This window comes from Girardinichthys multiradiatus, chromosome 19, assembly GCF_021462225.1.
Source record: "Girardinichthys multiradiatus isolate DD_20200921_A chromosome 19, DD_fGirMul_XY1, whole genome shotgun sequence".
NCBI lineage: Eukaryota > Metazoa > Chordata > Actinopteri > Cyprinodontiformes > Goodeidae > Girardinichthys > Girardinichthys multiradiatus.
The window spans coordinates 24,846,217-24,864,467 of record NC_061811.1 but is presented as its reverse complement, the minus strand read 5'-3'; the positions used below and the strand labels follow the sequence as shown (position 1 = coordinate 24,864,467).

The window sequence follows — 18,251 nt, the reverse complement described above, 5'->3', positions numbered from 1 at the left end:
TTTGAACAAACTTTATGGCCCCAATTTAGCTCCATACAGCCGGCCACAGCCACGAATTGAGGTCGGCCCTGCTGTCCCGCCCCACAGATAAAACTCCGCCCCCTCATTTGAATATAAGAACATGAAATAAAAAGAGCTTAAAATGAAAAACAGAATTAAAAAGTAAAAGTCACTGAAATAGGTAAAGTACTTTACAAAATAAAAGTGTCACAAAATAAAACTGCATTATGAAATAAATAAATATTTAAGTATATTAAATAAATCTTTAAGTAAATTAAATAAATCTTGAAATGAATAAAATAAAATAAGATGAACATTTCTTTTAACATAATTATTTTGTTTTATTTCATTGGGATATTTATTTATTTCGTGGAATATTTATTACTGATTTATTTAACTTTGAATGAAACGGCTCTCCAAAGTTATCAACCTAAATGTGGTTGTTTAAAACTGCTCCAAGTATTTTATTCATTCTGAACAGGCAATAATTTAGTCAGCTAAGCCGGATGTTAGGACCCACACACAGCGGATCGTAGATACAGGAAGCTACAGTGCCGGCTTCGGTGAGCATAATTCGTTGTTTTTAAGCGCTCTAGAGTTAAATGTGACTCTATTTAAGGCCTTTTTAAAATTTTCTCATAGAGAAGGTGACCAAACGTGTTTTCACAGAAACAGAAGAGGATGATTTTCCTTTTGTATTGGAGGAGTTTATATTGTTGGCTGCCGTTTACAAACCAGCGGCGGGCTGGTTAACTCATTGTGATTTTTGTACACTGGTTATTGATATAACTGCCTTTAAAAACGTTCAATGTTGTAAAATCCAAACAACTGGCTTGGTAAATGCAACAACAGTTGGCTATTAGCACTAACGTGTCATCTCCGAGGATTTATAAGATGTCAAAACTGGGCTTGTTGGACAGAGCAGCCACGCTGAAGTTGCCTATTGGACGGAGTTCAGGAAGTCTTTTATTTACCGTTGATGGATCCCTGCAGGTGCACATCAGCTTTGTCTGTTAGAAATGAGGCGTAAACCTATAATTACTTGGATACGATTTAATTATGTTCCTGCCCACCAACTAGCTTTACTCTCCCTTAGTTATATCGTTTTTAAAATGACCAGAGTTGGGCCCATTGTCCTCTGTTACTAGTTTATTCTGTGCTTAAGCGTTCTGCACAAAGTAAATTATTGATAGACTCAACAGGTTTGCTGTTCATTACCTATTTTTTTATATTAAGCATAGACTCTTGAGCATAATAATACATACATTTTAGCCTCATTAAAAAACAGCTCAGACAGAAGGTACTATGATAGACAAATTCACCAAATTATTCTAAGTTACTGCACGAAATTGACCAGACCCTCTGCAGACACGCTGTAAAAAGTAGTGTTAAAATTAAGTGAAACGTTTGGTGTGCATTTGTATTCAGCCTCCTTTACTCTGATACTCCGAAAAATATATACTTATTGCCTTTAGGAGTCCTCTAAGTTGCAAAAAAGGGGCCACTTTGGGCAATTTGAACTCAGCATACATATATAGCTGTTAAAGGTCAGGTTTGCTGGAGAATGTAACTGAACAAGCAGCATTGTGAAGACCAAGGAGCACATCAGATAGGTCAGGTATAAAGTTGTGTAGAAATGTAAAGCAGGTTTAGGTCATTTAAAAAAAGGTTGCCAGCTATGAACATCTCACTGAGCATTGTTCAATCCATCATCAACAAATAGAAATAGTGAGAAATAGTGTATGGCACAAACCTATTGTAAACCTACCAAGACCTGAACATAGAATTTACAGGGTGAAACATGGTAGGGGCAGTATGATGCTGAGGGATACTTTTTGTTGTGGCTGAGACAGGCAAGTTGGTTAGATTTGTTGGAAGATGGATGGAGCTAAATTCTGACCAATCGTGGAAAAAAAAGAACCTGTTAAAGACTTCAGACTGGGGCCAATGTTTCCCCTCCAGCAGGGCAATGACCCTAAAACATAAAGCCAGAACTGCAATGGAATGGGCTAGATTAAAGTGCCATCATGTGTTGGAATGGCCCAATAAAAGTTCAACATGTGGGAAAGTTAGAGGGGGTGTGAATACATTAGCTAAAAACACCAGCAATTCAGAGACTGGAGTTTTTTCTCTTAACAGTTGCCCATCAGTGGGTTAGCATCATCACCACACCGACACATACTGGTCCCAAATGCAGAGTAGGCTGAATTTGTATATTTGTAAGTGTATAATGGCTGATTATGCTAGAAAACCGATTTCTGTCAGCATTGCGGGAACTTTGTCATACATGCTTTAAAACTTGTCATTGCTTAGTCCAAGTTTCCAGCGGTCTGTGTCATTGCTATGCGGAGTCGGATGAGGCTATAAACATATGAAGTTGTATCTTCTGCTGTGTAAATACAAAAGGGCTGCAAACAATGGAGCTCTGAATGATTCAGTTTAGACAATTAATCTGCTGATTGACTTTTATTCCAGACTGTACATAAGCTGGAAAATGTGGCATGTTCATTTGAACATCCATATAGTGGCAAAAGCAAAATGAGTGGACTGACTGCTCTTGCTGCACCACATGGATGGGTTTAATTTGGAACCTGTGATACAGTAAAGCAGAGAAGTGCCTTATCTGAATGTTATAAAACTACAAAAGACTGTAAGCATCTAGTGCAGCTTAGATTATTGGCTTCTTGTGACTTCAAGATTCACTTGAAGCAGATTGTACTTTAATAACTTCCCGTCACTTGTCCATTGCAGCAAAGTGGGGCACTACTATTCTGGGGCTTTTGAACTGTCTCAACATTTTTTAAACCAAAATAGGTTGCACAAATGAGAATTTATAGTGAATTTGTTCTTACGCATGCAAAGCCAGATCTATATATACAGGCTGAAATATATAGCAAGCCCTGCTGCGAGCTGCAGAAAAATCACACACTTTTTGTACCCATCATTAAGCTCCTGGCATAATTCTGAATAGATATTTGACCAATCTTCTTCTTAGAAATGGTAGAATTCATTTAAATTGGTTATGTCTGGCATGAGCCCAACGCCTATGCATAGTTTAGGACCCCACAATATCAGGAAAATACATAATTGCGATACTGTTTCTGAAAATAGTGATTTATTATTTGGTTGAGATTAACCCACATTTTTCTGACTTTATCAGTCTTTATCCGTTACACAAAGTGTCCACCACTCTGAGGTTTAGCTCGTCAGCCTGTAATGAAACACATCTGGTGTTTGTATTAAGAGCAAAGAAAGTCCAGTTGACCAGCCAAAGACATTTTTGATTTGCATGAAATACAGTATCCTACTAATTATTGCATTTGAGCCGTCCCTTGCGATTGCCATACTGCACTTGCTGATATTGGGATGGCTATTTTTATTTGAGTTTAACTTAAAATTTAATGTCAATTTTAACCAACCGCTATTGATTTGAGGTAAAGTTGAATAGTTTTGAGGTACAGCTGTACAGCTTGGAATATGTTATTCAGCCGCTGTGTTGAGCTGTCAGTCATGACTCCGCACCCCCGTGACCTGATGCCCTGTCCACGCCAAAACAGGGCCAAACGTTTGAAAAAATCTGCAAGTTTGAAAAAAAAAAACTTGAATCTGAAAAGTAGTTTTGAACTTGTTTTTTCCAGTTTCACATCAGTTTTTTTTTTTTTCCAGTTGCAAAACGTTTTTTTCCAGTTTTCAAATTTTTTGGGGAGAGGTTCAAAAGAATTTTTCAGGTTCAAATGTTTTTCTTTTGAATAAAGTTTTATTTTTCAGATAAACATTTTTTTCGTTTGAAAAAACTTTATGGCCCCAATTTAGCTCCATACCAACCACTATTGATTTGAGGTAAAGTTGAATAGTTTTGAGGTACAGCTGTCCACTTTCGAGAATACACTAGCACCTTTGGCAGCAAACGACCCCACAGCATAATGCTGCAACCACTGTGCTTGAGAAGTTGATCTGGTGTTTTTCAGCTTTAAACCTCCACCAAACATTCTTCTTGCCACTGTGATTCAACAGCTCAAGAGTTTAAGAGGGTGTAGCTACTTGCATTATTATGCTGTTATCATTATACTGGTTGAAGATGGTCTCCAAACGACAGTATTATCGTTTATCGCAGTAACTTCCGGAACAATTTATCATCCAGCAAAATTTGTTCTCGTGACAGGCCTAACCATATGACCTTTTTCCAGAAGGCGTTTGGTTTGTCTGCATTCTGCAAATTTCAATCGCTAAATTTCGTTGGAATGTTTTAAAATTCTGATCCACGTTAAATAATGGTTTTCATTGTTCCTCACCACCCCCATTTATTGTCTTGTCAGGTATGAGGATGTGGCTTCTGTGTGTACTGCTGCTGTCGCTGCTGTCTCCTGTTTCCAGCGCTGCAGACTCAAAGGCCATCACCACCACTCTTACAACCAAATGGGTGGATACCCCTCTGCTGCTGGAAGCCAGGTACGACAGCACATCGCTGTAATAGCTTTCTCACAATAATAAATGTGTCAGGGTAGGTCAATCGCTATCTGTCCTCTGTTGCAACTGAGTTTAAACTGCTCTCTTAGACACTGCCTGCTTAAAAAAAACAGATTTTGTTGTTAACCTAAACGGTTAAGTTGCATACAGTGGTCAGAAGAAGTGTTTGCCCCCTTTGTGATTTCTTGTGTTTTTTGGCAGGTTTGTCAAATGTTTCAGATCAACAAACAAATGTAAATATTAGACACACAATACAGTGTTTAAATTAAGGTGTTTATTATGCAGGGGGAAAAATTCAAACCTACATGCCCCTGTGTGACAACTATGGTGTGTCATATCTTTGGAAAGCTGGGTCCAGTCTCATGGAACAGTGGTTAAAATGTCCAAGGAGTGGCCAGCTGATCAAAATTACCCCAAGAGCGCAGCAACGACTCATCCAAGAAGTCACAAACTACCCCAGAACAACATCCAAAGACAGGCAGGCCTCACTTGCCTCAGTTAAGTTCAGTGTTCATGAATCCTCCATTAGAAAGAGACTGGGCAAAGATGTCAGAGTTCCAGGAAGAACCACTGCTGAGCAAAAGGAACATTAAGGCTTGTCTCAGTTTTGCCAGAAGACATCTTAATGATCCCCAAGACGTTTGGGAAAATACTCTGTGGACTGATTAGACAAAAGGTGAGGTTTTGGGAAGGTGTGTGTCCCATTACATCTGGAGTAAAAGTAACACTGCATTTCAGAAATAGAACATCGTACCAACAGTAAAGTATGGTGGTGGTTGTTTGATGGTCTGGGGCTGTTTTGCTGCCTCGGGACCTGGAAGACCTGCTGTGGTAAATGGAGCCATGAATTCTACTCTTTACCAAAACATCTTGAAGGAGAAAGTCCGGCCATTTTGGGTTTAGCAGCTGGACAATAAACCAAAACACATCAGCAATTCACCTCTGAATAGCTTAAGAAAAACAAAATGAAGACTTATGAGTGGCCTTGTCAAAGTCTTGGCCTGAATCCAATTGAGATTCTGTGTCATGGCCCTAAAAAGGTGGTTCATGCTCAAACCCTCCAATGTGGCTGAATTACCACAATCCTGCAGAGATGTGCAGGCCAAAACTCCTCTTCAGCGCCGTGAAAGACTCATTGGAAGTTATTGCAAACGCTTGATTGCAGTTGTTGCTGCCAACGATGGTACAACCACTTATTCAGTTAAGGAGGCAATAATTTTTTCACCCAGAGGCTTGTAGCTTTGTTTCCCCTTAATAATATAAACCTCCATTCAAACTCTGCATTTTGTGTTAACTGGTGTTATCTTTGTCTAGTATTTAAATTAGTTTGATCTAAAACATTACGTTTTGATACATAAAAAAACAATAAATGATAAAGGGGGGGAAACACTTTTCTCACCACTGTACATGGTTATTTCATAAAAGTGTTTCTTCTATCTTTTTTGTTTGTCCTTCAGTGAGTTTCTGGCTGAGGAGAGCCAGGACAGGTTCTGGGACTTTGTTGAGGCCAATCAGAACATTGAAGGAGAGCATGACGGTAATGTAAAACTGCTGCAGACTCCTAACACCAGATTTCACTTTCAGTCTCTGAATTCCTGATGCCTTTGCTGCCTTTTGGCAGTAATTGTGTTGCATTGTCAGTGTTTTGACCCAGTACTTATGCACGCAGTAGTGTGATGCAAAGGAGCCAGAAACCGTCCCTGTTAACAGCAGCTGGGTCACAGCTACTGTGACAGAAGTGGTGACATGGGTTCATTTTAAAGTGAGAAGACAACTTGGCACGTTGTTAGCTGGAACACAGTGTGATGCATAAGTATTGACTTTTCTTGAACTATTGCATATCTTGTCACTCTAATCAAAAACGTTAATGTAGTTTCTTGGGGTTTTATTTGACAGACCAACACAAAGCAGAGCATAATTGTGAGGAAAGAAAATGATGCATGGTTTTCAAAGTTTTTCTTACAATCACATAAAAATCTGAAAATTGCGTTTATTTGTATTGATTATTATTTGTCATTACTACCTCCTGGGAGGATCAGGGGCATATTATTGGTAGGTCAATATCATTAACCCAGTCAGTGTTTGGACCTTTCAATGGATCTTAAACCGTAATAAACACATGTAGACCACAGAACGAAAGGATGATCTGAAATGTGCTCTAAACATGCAGGACATCAGCCCTTAGGATCCGACTTTGGGCAGCACTGATCTAAATCAGGGTTCCCCATTCACAGGGTAATAAATTTAGATTGGATTGTTGTATTTTCTGTGGTAGTGATGATCAGAGTGTTTGAGTGGTTATATATTTATGCTTCCTTTGGTGCGATTAACACAATGGAAGATGCAGTCCTAAGGGAACAGGAAGACCAGAGTTTCACCTGTCATGGCCCGTGTGGCCCGGGCCAGTCGTTCGTTGTCCGTTCATCATCTCATCAATCAGCTTCCTTGCTGACAAATGGCATCCCCACAGCATGTGGGGTCAACACCATGTTTCTCTGTAAGCATGGTTTTCGAGGAGAAATCAGTGTTGGTTTTCTACCACACACAGTTCTTGCAAGTAGGCCAAAAGTTTTATTTTGGCCTCCTCTATGACTTGTGGCAAACTCTTAGTGGTACTTTCTTTCAGCCATGAAGACCCTCTCGCTACTTTTCAATGAAGGCCCGATTTTTGGGGTTAGCGACTAATGGTTGTCCTGTTGACAGATTCTCCCGCCTGATCTCTGAAGCTCCTCCAGAGTTGCTAAGGGCTTCTTGGCTGGCCCTCTGCTCCTTTGTTGTCACTATTATACAACATGTTGTATTGGCCTAGCAAATTAAAAAGGAAAATGTTGAAGGGTGAGAAAAGTTTTAGAAACCACAGTATCTGTGCACCTTTTCACCTCTTGGTTTTTTGGTTTCTGTAACCGCTTCTGTTAGGCAGCATAACATTTTCCCATCCCAAGGTTTTAGGTTTTTTTAGCAAAGCATTGGATCATACTGAAAACTTTACACTGATCACCTGTGATCTCTTCATATGTATTTTTTTCTTTCCACAGGCACAGACCAAGCTTACTATGAGCTGATTGTGAAGAAAGCTGGTGCTCTGCTTAGCTCCGTCCAGCTGAACATGCTGAAGTTTGCCCTCTCCCTGAGAGCCTATTCTGCCACAGTTTATTCCTTCCACCAGGTAACAGGAGGGGTGTTGCTTGGTTTAACGTTTGCTTACCTGTCAGAGAAGTCATGATTTGTTGTTGGCTTTTTTTATTAGATAGCGTCCACTGAGCATCCTCCTGACTGCTCAGCATTTATCAATGTCCATGGAGAGAAGTCCTGTGATCCGGAAAGCTTGGCGAGACTGTTGAAAACTGCACCGGAAAGGTAACGACAGATCTATACGTGCAAAGTCCATGCAGTGGTCTTCGAATCAGTAGTGTACTGATTCGTCATGGGATGTTATCTCCGTTTCAGACCAAAGCCATACCTTTTCAAAGGTGATCATAGATACCCAGGATCCAATCCAGATATGCCTGTGGTCGTCCTCTACGCAGAGCTCGGGACACCAGGTTTCCAGAAGTTCCACCAAATCCTAACATCCAAAGTCAATGAAGGCTTGGCAGCTTACGTGCTTCGTCACTATGTGGCTGTAGGTGTTCATATACTCACACAAGCAGTGTTACTCTGGTCAAATATTGTATTAATATTTTTTTGTTATTTTGTTTTTTCCACTGACTAACGTTCTCCAACAAGCATTCTTGACTCTTACTTAAAAATTGTTTTTCTGTCACCCGTACAGAGAATTCACCAAATTATATGAACCTGTCCTGATAAATAAGTGCTGCTGCTGGTCATGTACTGGTCAGAGCAACACCTCAGCAGCTTAGACGTTTAATTTCAGTCTCAGAGTGCTGAAAGTGGGTCGTATTAGTTCTCATTCTATATTTTTGCTTATTTTTCTAGCTGAAATTTAAATTTGGATGTTTGTGAAGGCTTTATGAAATCAAACACCTAACTTTTTTTTTTTTAACTATTTACCTTTTTTGCCCAAACATGAGTTGAATGTGCTGTGTAAAATATATTTGAGAATATATTTCAAGCACCAGATTTTGTTGTTTATCTCCGATATCCATTTAAGGAATCTTGTTTGCCATCAAACAGCCATTTTTGCTGATGTTGCATTAAACCATACCACTACTGGTGCTGTTGCTGTTGCTTGATGAATAAGTGAACTGGTGGATGCGACTTGTAGTGTTTAAAAAATGGCTTTGAGTGGATAATAAAACTAGATAAGCAATTCATAAAAGCAGGCCAATTACTATTTATCTCCACTGCTACAGCAGACTATACCAGATGTCCACATTAGTGAGCATATGGCAAAATAATGATTTAAGTGCACTTGTGTTCTCAGTTTTCCTTAACTAAAAAAAAAAAAACTTAGCAGTTTAACCAGGCTTCTCATTTACACCTGGGATGAAGTGTTTCTCCAGTTTTTCATGCCAAGTTGAACTTGAATTTCCTCCTTTCTCACATGCAAATACAGCTGATCCTTTTATTTCTCCCTCTGATTATGCTAAATTATTCTCACCATCTGTTTGATATGCATCGATTCTTTATGCTTAACTAAAAAAAGGCCAATTCAGGACCTGCTACTGGATGGTTAATGTGTTCAGTAATAGCTTGTTATCTGTCACTGAAGTCGCAAGGCAATTGTCTTGGTAAAGAAAATTAGATTCATTGTTCAACAGGTAAGAGGACAACAGCAAAGCTGATGGAACGGTTTTGGAGATCCAAAAATTTGGTCACATTTGCCATCTGTGTATTTGTAGCCAGGATTCATGCACAGCCTGTGAATGTCTGGAGTTTAATTTAAGTAGTTAGCACATCTACATAAGTATGGAAAAAGAAAAATAGAGAATGGACAAATGTTGACTATATACTAACTTTATTCTATATCCTACAACCATCCAACCACCCACCCAGCCTTGCATCTATTCACCTGTTGACCCTTTTGTTGTCACTTCATCCGTTCATCCATCTGTCCCTCTGTCTGTCCATCCTCCCTTTTCCTTATATTATGTCGTTTTTGCAGCTTCCATGTTTTAGGCTTTGAGCGGTGTACAAATACCTGACTCAGTGAACAGTATTTATATTAACACAAGTACAGAATTAAAAAGGAAAAGTATGGGGACCTGGACAGAGAAAATGACTCCCTGAAATGTGTTTTTCTTATACCAGAATCTCCTCCATTTCTTTCAGAAACCTAATAAAAACAAAGTGTATCTGTCGGGGTACGGAGTAGAGCTGGCTATTAAAAGCCAGGAATATAAGGCAAAGGATGACACACAAGTTCAAGGTGTGGAACTCTCCCAACAATACACAAACTCTCATGCTGGTGTAATTGCCGAGGAGTCCTGACATGAATTTCCAGTTAATTGATTTTGCTTTCAGGGGCGGAGGTGAATGCTAAAGTGATTGGCGAGAACGATCCAGTGGATGAGGTCCAGGGATTCCTTTTTGGCAAACTGAAGTGAGTGTCTCTGTGTTGGGCTGCGATAAATTTTTACAAGCTTGGTTTGGTTCCAACAGTATTAACTGCAGCCAAGCTTTTCTTTTTCCCTCGCTCTTTTTACTCTCCAAACTTAATTCCCTTGAAGCGCTGACCATATCTCTGCTCAGCTAACCTGCAAATAATTAAATCAATCTGTGGTTCCAACCACTCTCTCTCTTAATTAGAAGTTCAGTCCTACTAGCTGTGTCTCTCTCTGCCTTGCCAGGACCCTCTATCCAGAGCTGAAGGAACAGCTGAAGGAGTTGAGGAAGCATTTAGTCGAGAGCACCAATGAAATGGCAGATCTGAAAGTCTGGCAAATGCAAGGTGGGCCTCCCTCCAAATCATGGTTTCTTTCTTTAACCATCAGCAGATAATCATTTTTTCTTTCTCTGTATTTACACATAAAGTCATTTAGCAAGAAACGGCAAACAGTGGAAGCATTTATGATATTATAGATGAATATACAGCAGCCATATTGACCGGTCATTTGTAACGCTGAGGCTATGTAACCTCACAGCTAACACCTGCCAGCACTATTCCAGTCCCCTTTCAAGACATCCATTTTATAATCCTCCCAAGTACATAAAGATGAATTAAACTGTAAATGTCTTTACTATGATTGCCAAAAGATAATATTGTAATAATTCTAAAAAGCACTTGACCCTAGAATATCCTTAGACTGTACTAAAACTGCACCACCACGTCAAAATCAAGGTAAATGTAGATGGCTTTTGGAGGGACTTGGAGAGGTCTTCTAGGGTGCATCAGAACTGTAATGCGTTCACAAATCAGAGGTGGTATACTAGGATAGTTTGAATCCTGCACAAAGCTTCTTAGGTGAGATCATGGTGGTTCGTAGTAGCCATAGAAGCACATTTGAGTAGACTAGCTGGGTAGCAGCTGTAGTAGTTTATCCGTGATGTGTAACTTAGCGTGACTGTTGGTACGTCCAGCTCCTTTTATCTCCAGCAATAAGGGTTTCAAAACACAGTTCAATTGAACAGTTCACACTGTAGAAAAGAGAAATGTTCACCCTCCTTCCACATAGAGATCAGTATGTGCTGTACTCCCTGTGAAGTAGGGCTCCTAGCTGGGGAAAAGCACGCACACCTCATAATAGCGCAGATGATTGCAGAGAGACAGGAAAGTTGTCACTTCTTAGACATCAGTTCTAATGGACATTTTATTTATGTTGTAAAAGAGAAGCCCTGCTATTGTTTTTATGTTTAATGATGGTGAAGAAAAAAGCATGAACAGTAGGTCATGTGGGTGTGATAATACATTTGTCTCATCATGAATCTCAAAAAGCAACTTCTGGCTTCAGAGCTTATGGGTTGACAGTACAGAGCAGTAAGTGAAAAACACAGATATTGGGTTATGTGATTCTAATTTCTTTCTAATTCTACTTGCTTTCCACAGAGTGCTGAGCCAGAATTAAATGATTTGGTATGCTCTGCAGTTTGATGGATTTGTACAGAAAAAAAAAACCTGTCACGTGCATCCTCTCATGCTGCAGGTAGTCTAATAAAAGGAGTGAGGCTGAAACTGATGGTAGAGGTGCAGAAATCTCTAATATACATAGGGAAGTAATGTAGGTAATGCAGAAACACCCTTATGAAGATGTGATACCCGTGCAGGTAGCTTTGTTATAGGATGTCCTCAAAAGCTGTAGGGCCTTTGTGCTGCCTGCACATTTATAACTGATTATTGACTGATACTGATCTTAGGAGGCTTTGAAGAATCAAACATATTACAATTAGTTGTGCTGTAATTGTTTTGAACGTCTGTTTCACTTCATGTACTTTCAAGAATTGATCTCAAATGTTTCCTACTTAGTATATTTACTACTCTTTACTAAGCCTACTATTTTAGTCATGCCCGTCTCTAACAGATGCTAGCTCAGCCTTCGGTGTTACAGTGCCTTGTATTTAGAAGAATGAAACCTACTCTTACCTGTTAAACGTGTTTTACTGTTTGTCACGTTGCAGCCACAGACTTCGATATATTCTATTGAAATATCATATGATAAACCAACATACAGTAGTGCATAATTGTGATGGTGAAGAAAACAGACTGGGCAGATCTAAAGTGTGATTATGCTTCGACCTGACCCGTTACACATCAAACAACGTTTACATGTAAATGTGTCGGACTTTAGTCAGAGGCTGATTTCCATCTTGTTTCCATTGGCAGAACATTACGCACATTACTCTTACATACCTGTGCCTGTCACTATTACAGGTGCTGGATGTATTAAGTGCTTATTCAGATACACATTAGATGTGATTGCTTGCCTGATGTGATCTTGACAATGTTTTCCATTATTTTCTTGAATGCAAGCAGACTATAGCTTCCCCTGCCTGAAAAAAGTAACGGTTGCCTAATAAGCTGCCCCCAACAGAGAGGGTGCTTTTACTAAAGGTGGAGCTGCTCTTGTGATATCTGTTGTAGATTTACCAGTTATTAATAGAATTCATTTGCATAATGGTAGTGTAAATCAACCATTCATATTAAGTACATCATTAAGAAAACTTGCTCTGGTCGTGTGTTAAGGTTTATTGTCCTGCCTATGACCAGTTTTCTTCTAGGACCGCCCTGCGGTTAGGTCTATATATCTTCCTATAAACTTGCACCACCATCAATGTCCCTGCTATAGTAAAGCAATTCCACAGCATGATTTTGCCATCACCAGTGGGGATAATGTGTTCAGGGTGACGTGTAGTGTTAATTTTCTGTGACACAGGGTGTTTTGCATACAGGACAAAAACCTTTATATTTTGGTCTTTTCTCTTTACCTTCTTCCACATGTTTGCGTTGTTCCCTATCTACTTTATGGCACACTTTTAAATAAGACGAACATGGCTTTTTGCCACTTTTTCATAAATATTGAATTTGTGGAGTGAACATTCAACAGTTATGCTGTCAACAGATCCTCCCACCTGAGGTGTGGATCTCTGCAGCTCCTTCAGGGGTACCAAGGTCTTCTTGTATTAGACATGTTTAAAACAAGTTCAAAGGATCTTAATACTTTTTTAATATATGGGAAAAATATATTGTTTTTGCATTATTTGTGTGCACAATATTATTAGAAAGACTATTGTGAAAGCAGTCACTGCTGGCTAATATATTATAAGCGTCATGAGTTCAGACTTTGCATGAAAATGTAACACAGCCTGTTGGATGGAGTCTGGTGACACAGATTATGGTGCTCTAGATGCTAAAGACCACAAATGAGAATGATCAAAATGTCAATTTATTGCAAGTGTAGTCATCCATATCTATCCATAATGTTGCCACTGCATGATTTATTTTTATGTTGTGCAGCTTTTATATTTTTGCTGTAGATATTTACGCTGTAGATGAATATTGTAGTGTCATGATTATTGTATTACCCTATTAAAAAAGAAACAACTATATTCAAGGTGCAGCCAAAAAAATCTTTTTCTCACACATATAGATGACACAAACTTTTAGTATTTAATTTCGTCTTTTAATATTCAGGTTGAAAGTGCTTTGTGTGTTCTTTATTTTAATTTGACACAATAAAAGCTCTGAGAATAAATTAATTACAAGAGATGATTAGCATATTCTCCCGGTTCCCTTAATGCTAATGTAATTATAAGTTAATTTTATAATGGATGCTTTGATCATGATTAAATACAGACAAAAACAAATAATCTTTTGTTGCTCCAACACTGAAATCACTCCATCAGTAATTCCAACCAGCAGCAGAACCTTAATTAGTTGGGATGTATGATCCTTCAGTGCCCTCTCAGTACATGTGAGCTGTAATATGTTTAAAATGAGAGAACTGTCTGCAGCATTTTTATGGCATTGCTAATTGTGATTGCAATATTTATTGTTACATATACTGTTTTTCATTTCTTTTACCAGACAGATATTCTCACTGTAAATATCTGCATTTTTGCACAAGCTTTGCACGCATAAAAAGTCGTCTATGATCAGGCGTCTTCAGGATGTGAGCGCGGAGATGCTTTGATTGTGTCGAATAAAGGATGTGAGGGGAAGAGCAGGCTGAGCTCGACTGTCAGACTGACACGAGGGCACCTGTCTTTATCTTCTAACCCACTGGGGCTCATTAGCTCAGCCTGTTTACAAAGAGCGGAAGACCTCCAGGGGCTAATAATCACAGCCTACAACACCATTACAGAGAGGCTCACTGCATTGGAAAAAAAGGATGTTGTATCCTTCCTTTCCTTGGAAAGCCTTGCTCTTAATGCACATGTATTTTCTGCACATCGAGCCCAAGGAATTTGTATTCTGCAACCAGACCAGTACTTTTTTCATTAGCTTTAAACCATGAATTAACAGAAATAGATACTTGAAACATACCACTTTGTGTGTAATGAATCTATATAATGCATGATTTTCCCTTTTTTGAGTTGCATTACTGAAATCAAGTAACTTTTCTGTGATATTTTAATATTACGTACATTATATTCTTCACTCTTAAAGCATTAGAAATTTGCACAAGCTTCAGTTTTCCTCTTTTATATGTTACTAAATTGTGAATCCACCACAAAGAAGGGTGGATTAGGTAACAGCAGGTATGAGTTGATGGACTGAGTAGAAAAACACCAACAAATAAAGACTAGTGCTTGTTTAAAACCAATTAGTTTAGATGGTTGGAAAAAATGTAACTTTATTAAGTTGTGCTAAAACATTTTTTTGCAGAAGCTCAAAATTTTGAACTTGTCCTACATCAAATTTCTCCCGTGTTTCATGTTTGCTCTTCATTTTCGTCCACTCATCTCTCTCTCCTCCATTCTTTGCCCTCTTTGCCCCCCTTTTCTTTGAACCCTCGTCTTCCTGTATAGATCTGAGTTTCCAGACAGCAGTTCGTATTCTTGCAGCTCCCGCTGTTGATGCCCTCAATGTTATGAAAGACCTCAGTCAGAACTTCCCCACCAAAGCCAGGTACAGCGGGAATGCACACAAGCAGTCCCGTCAGTAATAAGTCTGGGTTTTTATCCACACAGACACGTTCTGAGTTTCACAGTATTTGTCTTTTATTTTTTCGCCTACAGGTCCATCACAAAAACCGTGGTCAACTCTGAAATCCGCAAAGAGATTGAGGAGAACCAAAAGGTAGAAGTTTGTTCTCCCCTTTTTATAAATCATTTTGAATCTTTTTCTCTCTGGGTTTTTTTCCTAACTTATAAAGATGCAGCAAAAAATATTTTTTTCTAAAAGTAGAGATGCATCAGACAGGCTTTTTCGTGGCCAATACCAATTTCCCGTGTCCTTTGACCTGCTGATTTCAGTTTGACCAATTTTTTTATTTATTTTTTTTTTATGAATGCATGTGTTGCCATGAATTTTAACACATAAAAGAGAACATTGGCTGTAAGATGTGGCTTTTTTTTATTCAAACAGAAGATGAATGTCTTTATTTAAACTGTTGTGTGCTAAATTGACTGTTAAAAAGCAGCAGGTTCCTTCTGTACTTTTTGGACTTTTTCTTTTTGTCTCTTAATAAAAACTGTATTTTTCTCCTCCAATTTACACACATTTGGTGCTCGAGGGATCCTGGCTGTGAAGGAAAAAAATCTGTCTGCAGTGCTCATTTTCACTTTGATGAGAGCATTTGTAAAGCAATCCAATTAAAGGAAAATATTGCTGCAGGGTTTTCTTTTTTTTTTTTTCAAAAGTGGAGGTTTATTTCTCAGAGAACGGAGGTATATCTGTCTTTATTTTCTTACACTGATGGTTTTTTAAATATTCAAATGCAGATGAATTTATACTAACATCTAAGGGTTTCGAAATATTTCAACATATTAATACCTTCCTCTTCCTCCTAAGCTAGGTCAGTCTGTCAGTGTTCAGTGAACACATGTCATTGGAAAAAGTATTCACACCCCTTGACTACATTGTGTTTTAACTTGATTTTATGTGATAGAGCAACATGATGTACTGCATAATTGTGAAGTTCAAGGAAAATGGTTTTCAAATTGCAGCTCCCCTTACAATGATACCCCTAAATAAAATCCAGTACAACCTAATTGTAGGACAACTCTCCAGTGGTTTAAGGGGAAACATTTAGATGTGTTGGAATGGCCTAGTTCAAATCTAGACCTCAATCCAGTTGAGAATCTGTGGTTGGACTTGAAGATTGCTGTTCACAAGAGAAAACCATCCAAACATGAAGGAGATGGAGCAGTTCTACCTTGAGGAATGGGCAATAAAGAGCACAACTTGATAACATCTCAGACTCTTAGCTCCTTTTGGTTATTCAAATAAAACATTTTTTGTACATGTACCACGGTCATCCTGCTGACTTGATACGGCGCTGCTCTGGAATAATGTAGTTTTGAAGGCTCGCTGGTGTGATCCAGTAAAGAGAAGAGATAACATGACGGCATGCACCCACAGGCAGAGCTCCTCAGCCCCCCCAGCTTCAGTCTGCAGGGAAATATCTCAAAATGAGAACTGCTCCTCCTGTTATTGTTTGTTCTTGTCACCTTTTGTTATGTGATGAATTGCAAACAGCATCCAACTTCAAAAAGCTTTTAGTTTTTGACAGTGTGTTTGGCTTTGCCCTGGCAATAATGGAATAGGCAGTCACCCCTTTTTTCCTGTCGATGCTTTTTCACTCCCTCTCTCTGCCTCCTCGTGCCTCCTGACACCTGGCGCTCATCTCTCATTATCTCGGCGTGCAGAAGAAGGAAGTTTGGGTCGGCAGCGGGGGTGTGCAGACAGACGTCCTAATTACTGAATCGGTGATTCATTCAGCAGGCGCTGTGCGTCCTACGGCGAGAAATGATTATTGATTGGAGCAGTTTGGACACCAGCACTTGCTACCAGGCTCTTTTCCTGTCTCTCTCCCACACTCAGAGTTTAACTGGGATGAGCAATATTTGTGTTAATCATGTCTTGTTGTAATTGCAGCGTCTGAAGTATGATTAATCTGATGTCTTTGTCTTTCTATAATGAGATTTGACTGCGCCAAAATGACTTGGAGCTCTTCTTTTTCCTCAACGGAGACACAAACACTCACAGCTCCTCCTAGCCACACAGACACTCGCACACCTTTCCCCCCCTAATAATTAGATTTGTATAACTTGAGCTCAGATTGCTCGAAATACACTGAACAGAGCTGTCAGGCCTCGTTTGGAGCCGTCAGCCTGCCTCGTTACCGCGCTACAATGACCGTTGCATCTAGTTTACAGTATAATTGACTGTGCAAAGGGACGATTTTGATGTTACATGATGCAAACCGCTCGGCTGGTGTTAGACGAGGAGTTGCGGCGTTTGTTGTGAGCAGGCCACTTAGTCACTTTTGACATTTCTCTCTGCAGTTTTTCAAAGGAACACTGGGATTGCAGCCAGGAGACTCAGCCCTGTTCATCAATGGGCTGCATATTGATCTGGACACACAAGACATCTTCAGGTACAAACGGTCACTGAGACAACTGGCTGTAATTCCAGCTCAGATAATACATGTTTATTGCATTAACTTTTTGATGTAATGTAGCTTAGAATCATTTAGCCTAGAGCTTCGTTTCTCAGCACAGAATGAAGGTTTAGTAGTTTAATATTTTAATCAATAGGTAACATTCAGATTCAGAAAAGATTGTAGGTGATAGACCAATACAAAATGGTGCATAATTGTAAACTGGAAGGACGATGATGTGCATGGTTTAAAAATATTCTTTTTCCAGATAACTATCTGAAAAGTGTGGAGTGCATTTGTATTTCCGCTACCCTAAATCAGCTGCAAGTCTTTTGGTGGTATGTCTCCACCAGCTTTGAACATCTGGAGACAAAAATGCTAACTCATTCTTATTTGTTCCTTCTCTATGTGTGCAGAATGGATGTAGCGTCATGCTGTGAGTGAAGCACAGTTCAGCTGGTGTCCTGAAATGCATTAATTTAGTACGTGTTGGATTCATGTTTATCTGTGTTTAAAGACATAACTTTGAAATAAGAAAAAGCTCACAACCCCCCCTTGCAGTACCACCACGGACACACTTGAGGTCGCGACCCCATGGTTGAAGACCTCTGGTCTCTGCCATTGTAATAAATGAATATACTTGTTCTGAATCATTTTGATGTCCTGCTAGAGGGTCAGTCTCCGGCCTTGTCTTAGGTCCTTTGCTGTCAAAGTGTTTTCAACTAGGATTTCCCTGTTTTTAGCTCCATCTTCTCATCAACTCTAACCAGCTTTCCTGTCTCTGCTAAGGAGAAGTAACCCCAAAGCAAGATGCCACCAACAAGCTTCACCAAGACAAGCTCC

General features: G+C 39.3%; 1 protein-coding gene across 1 annotated transcript in view; it reads left to right on the top strand.

Annotated features, from left to right (window-relative positions):
- Nucleotides 1–515: 515 nt before the first annotated feature.
- The window catches only part of uggt1 (UDP-glucose glycoprotein glucosyltransferase 1), a 43,432-nt gene continuing 25,696 nt past the window's right edge, over nucleotides 516–18,251 (top strand). The window contains exons 1-12 of the mRNA XM_047344768.1: nucleotides 516–563; nucleotides 4,317–4,449; nucleotides 5,925–6,004; nucleotides 7,503–7,633; nucleotides 7,715–7,824; nucleotides 7,915–8,089; nucleotides 9,700–9,796; nucleotides 9,892–9,970; nucleotides 10,218–10,318; nucleotides 14,833–14,932; nucleotides 15,043–15,103; nucleotides 17,314–17,405. Of these exons, the coding sequence (XP_047200724.1) occupies nucleotides 4,319–4,449; nucleotides 5,925–6,004; nucleotides 7,503–7,633; nucleotides 7,715–7,824; nucleotides 7,915–8,089; nucleotides 9,700–9,796; nucleotides 9,892–9,970; nucleotides 10,218–10,318; nucleotides 14,833–14,932; nucleotides 15,043–15,103; nucleotides 17,314–17,405 (1,157 nt within the window). The 5' untranslated portion in view covers nucleotides 516–563; nucleotides 4,317–4,318. The remainder of the gene's footprint in view (nucleotides 564–4,316; nucleotides 4,450–5,924; nucleotides 6,005–7,502; nucleotides 7,634–7,714; nucleotides 7,825–7,914; nucleotides 8,090–9,699; nucleotides 9,797–9,891; nucleotides 9,971–10,217; nucleotides 10,319–14,832; nucleotides 14,933–15,042; nucleotides 15,104–17,313; nucleotides 17,406–18,251) is intronic.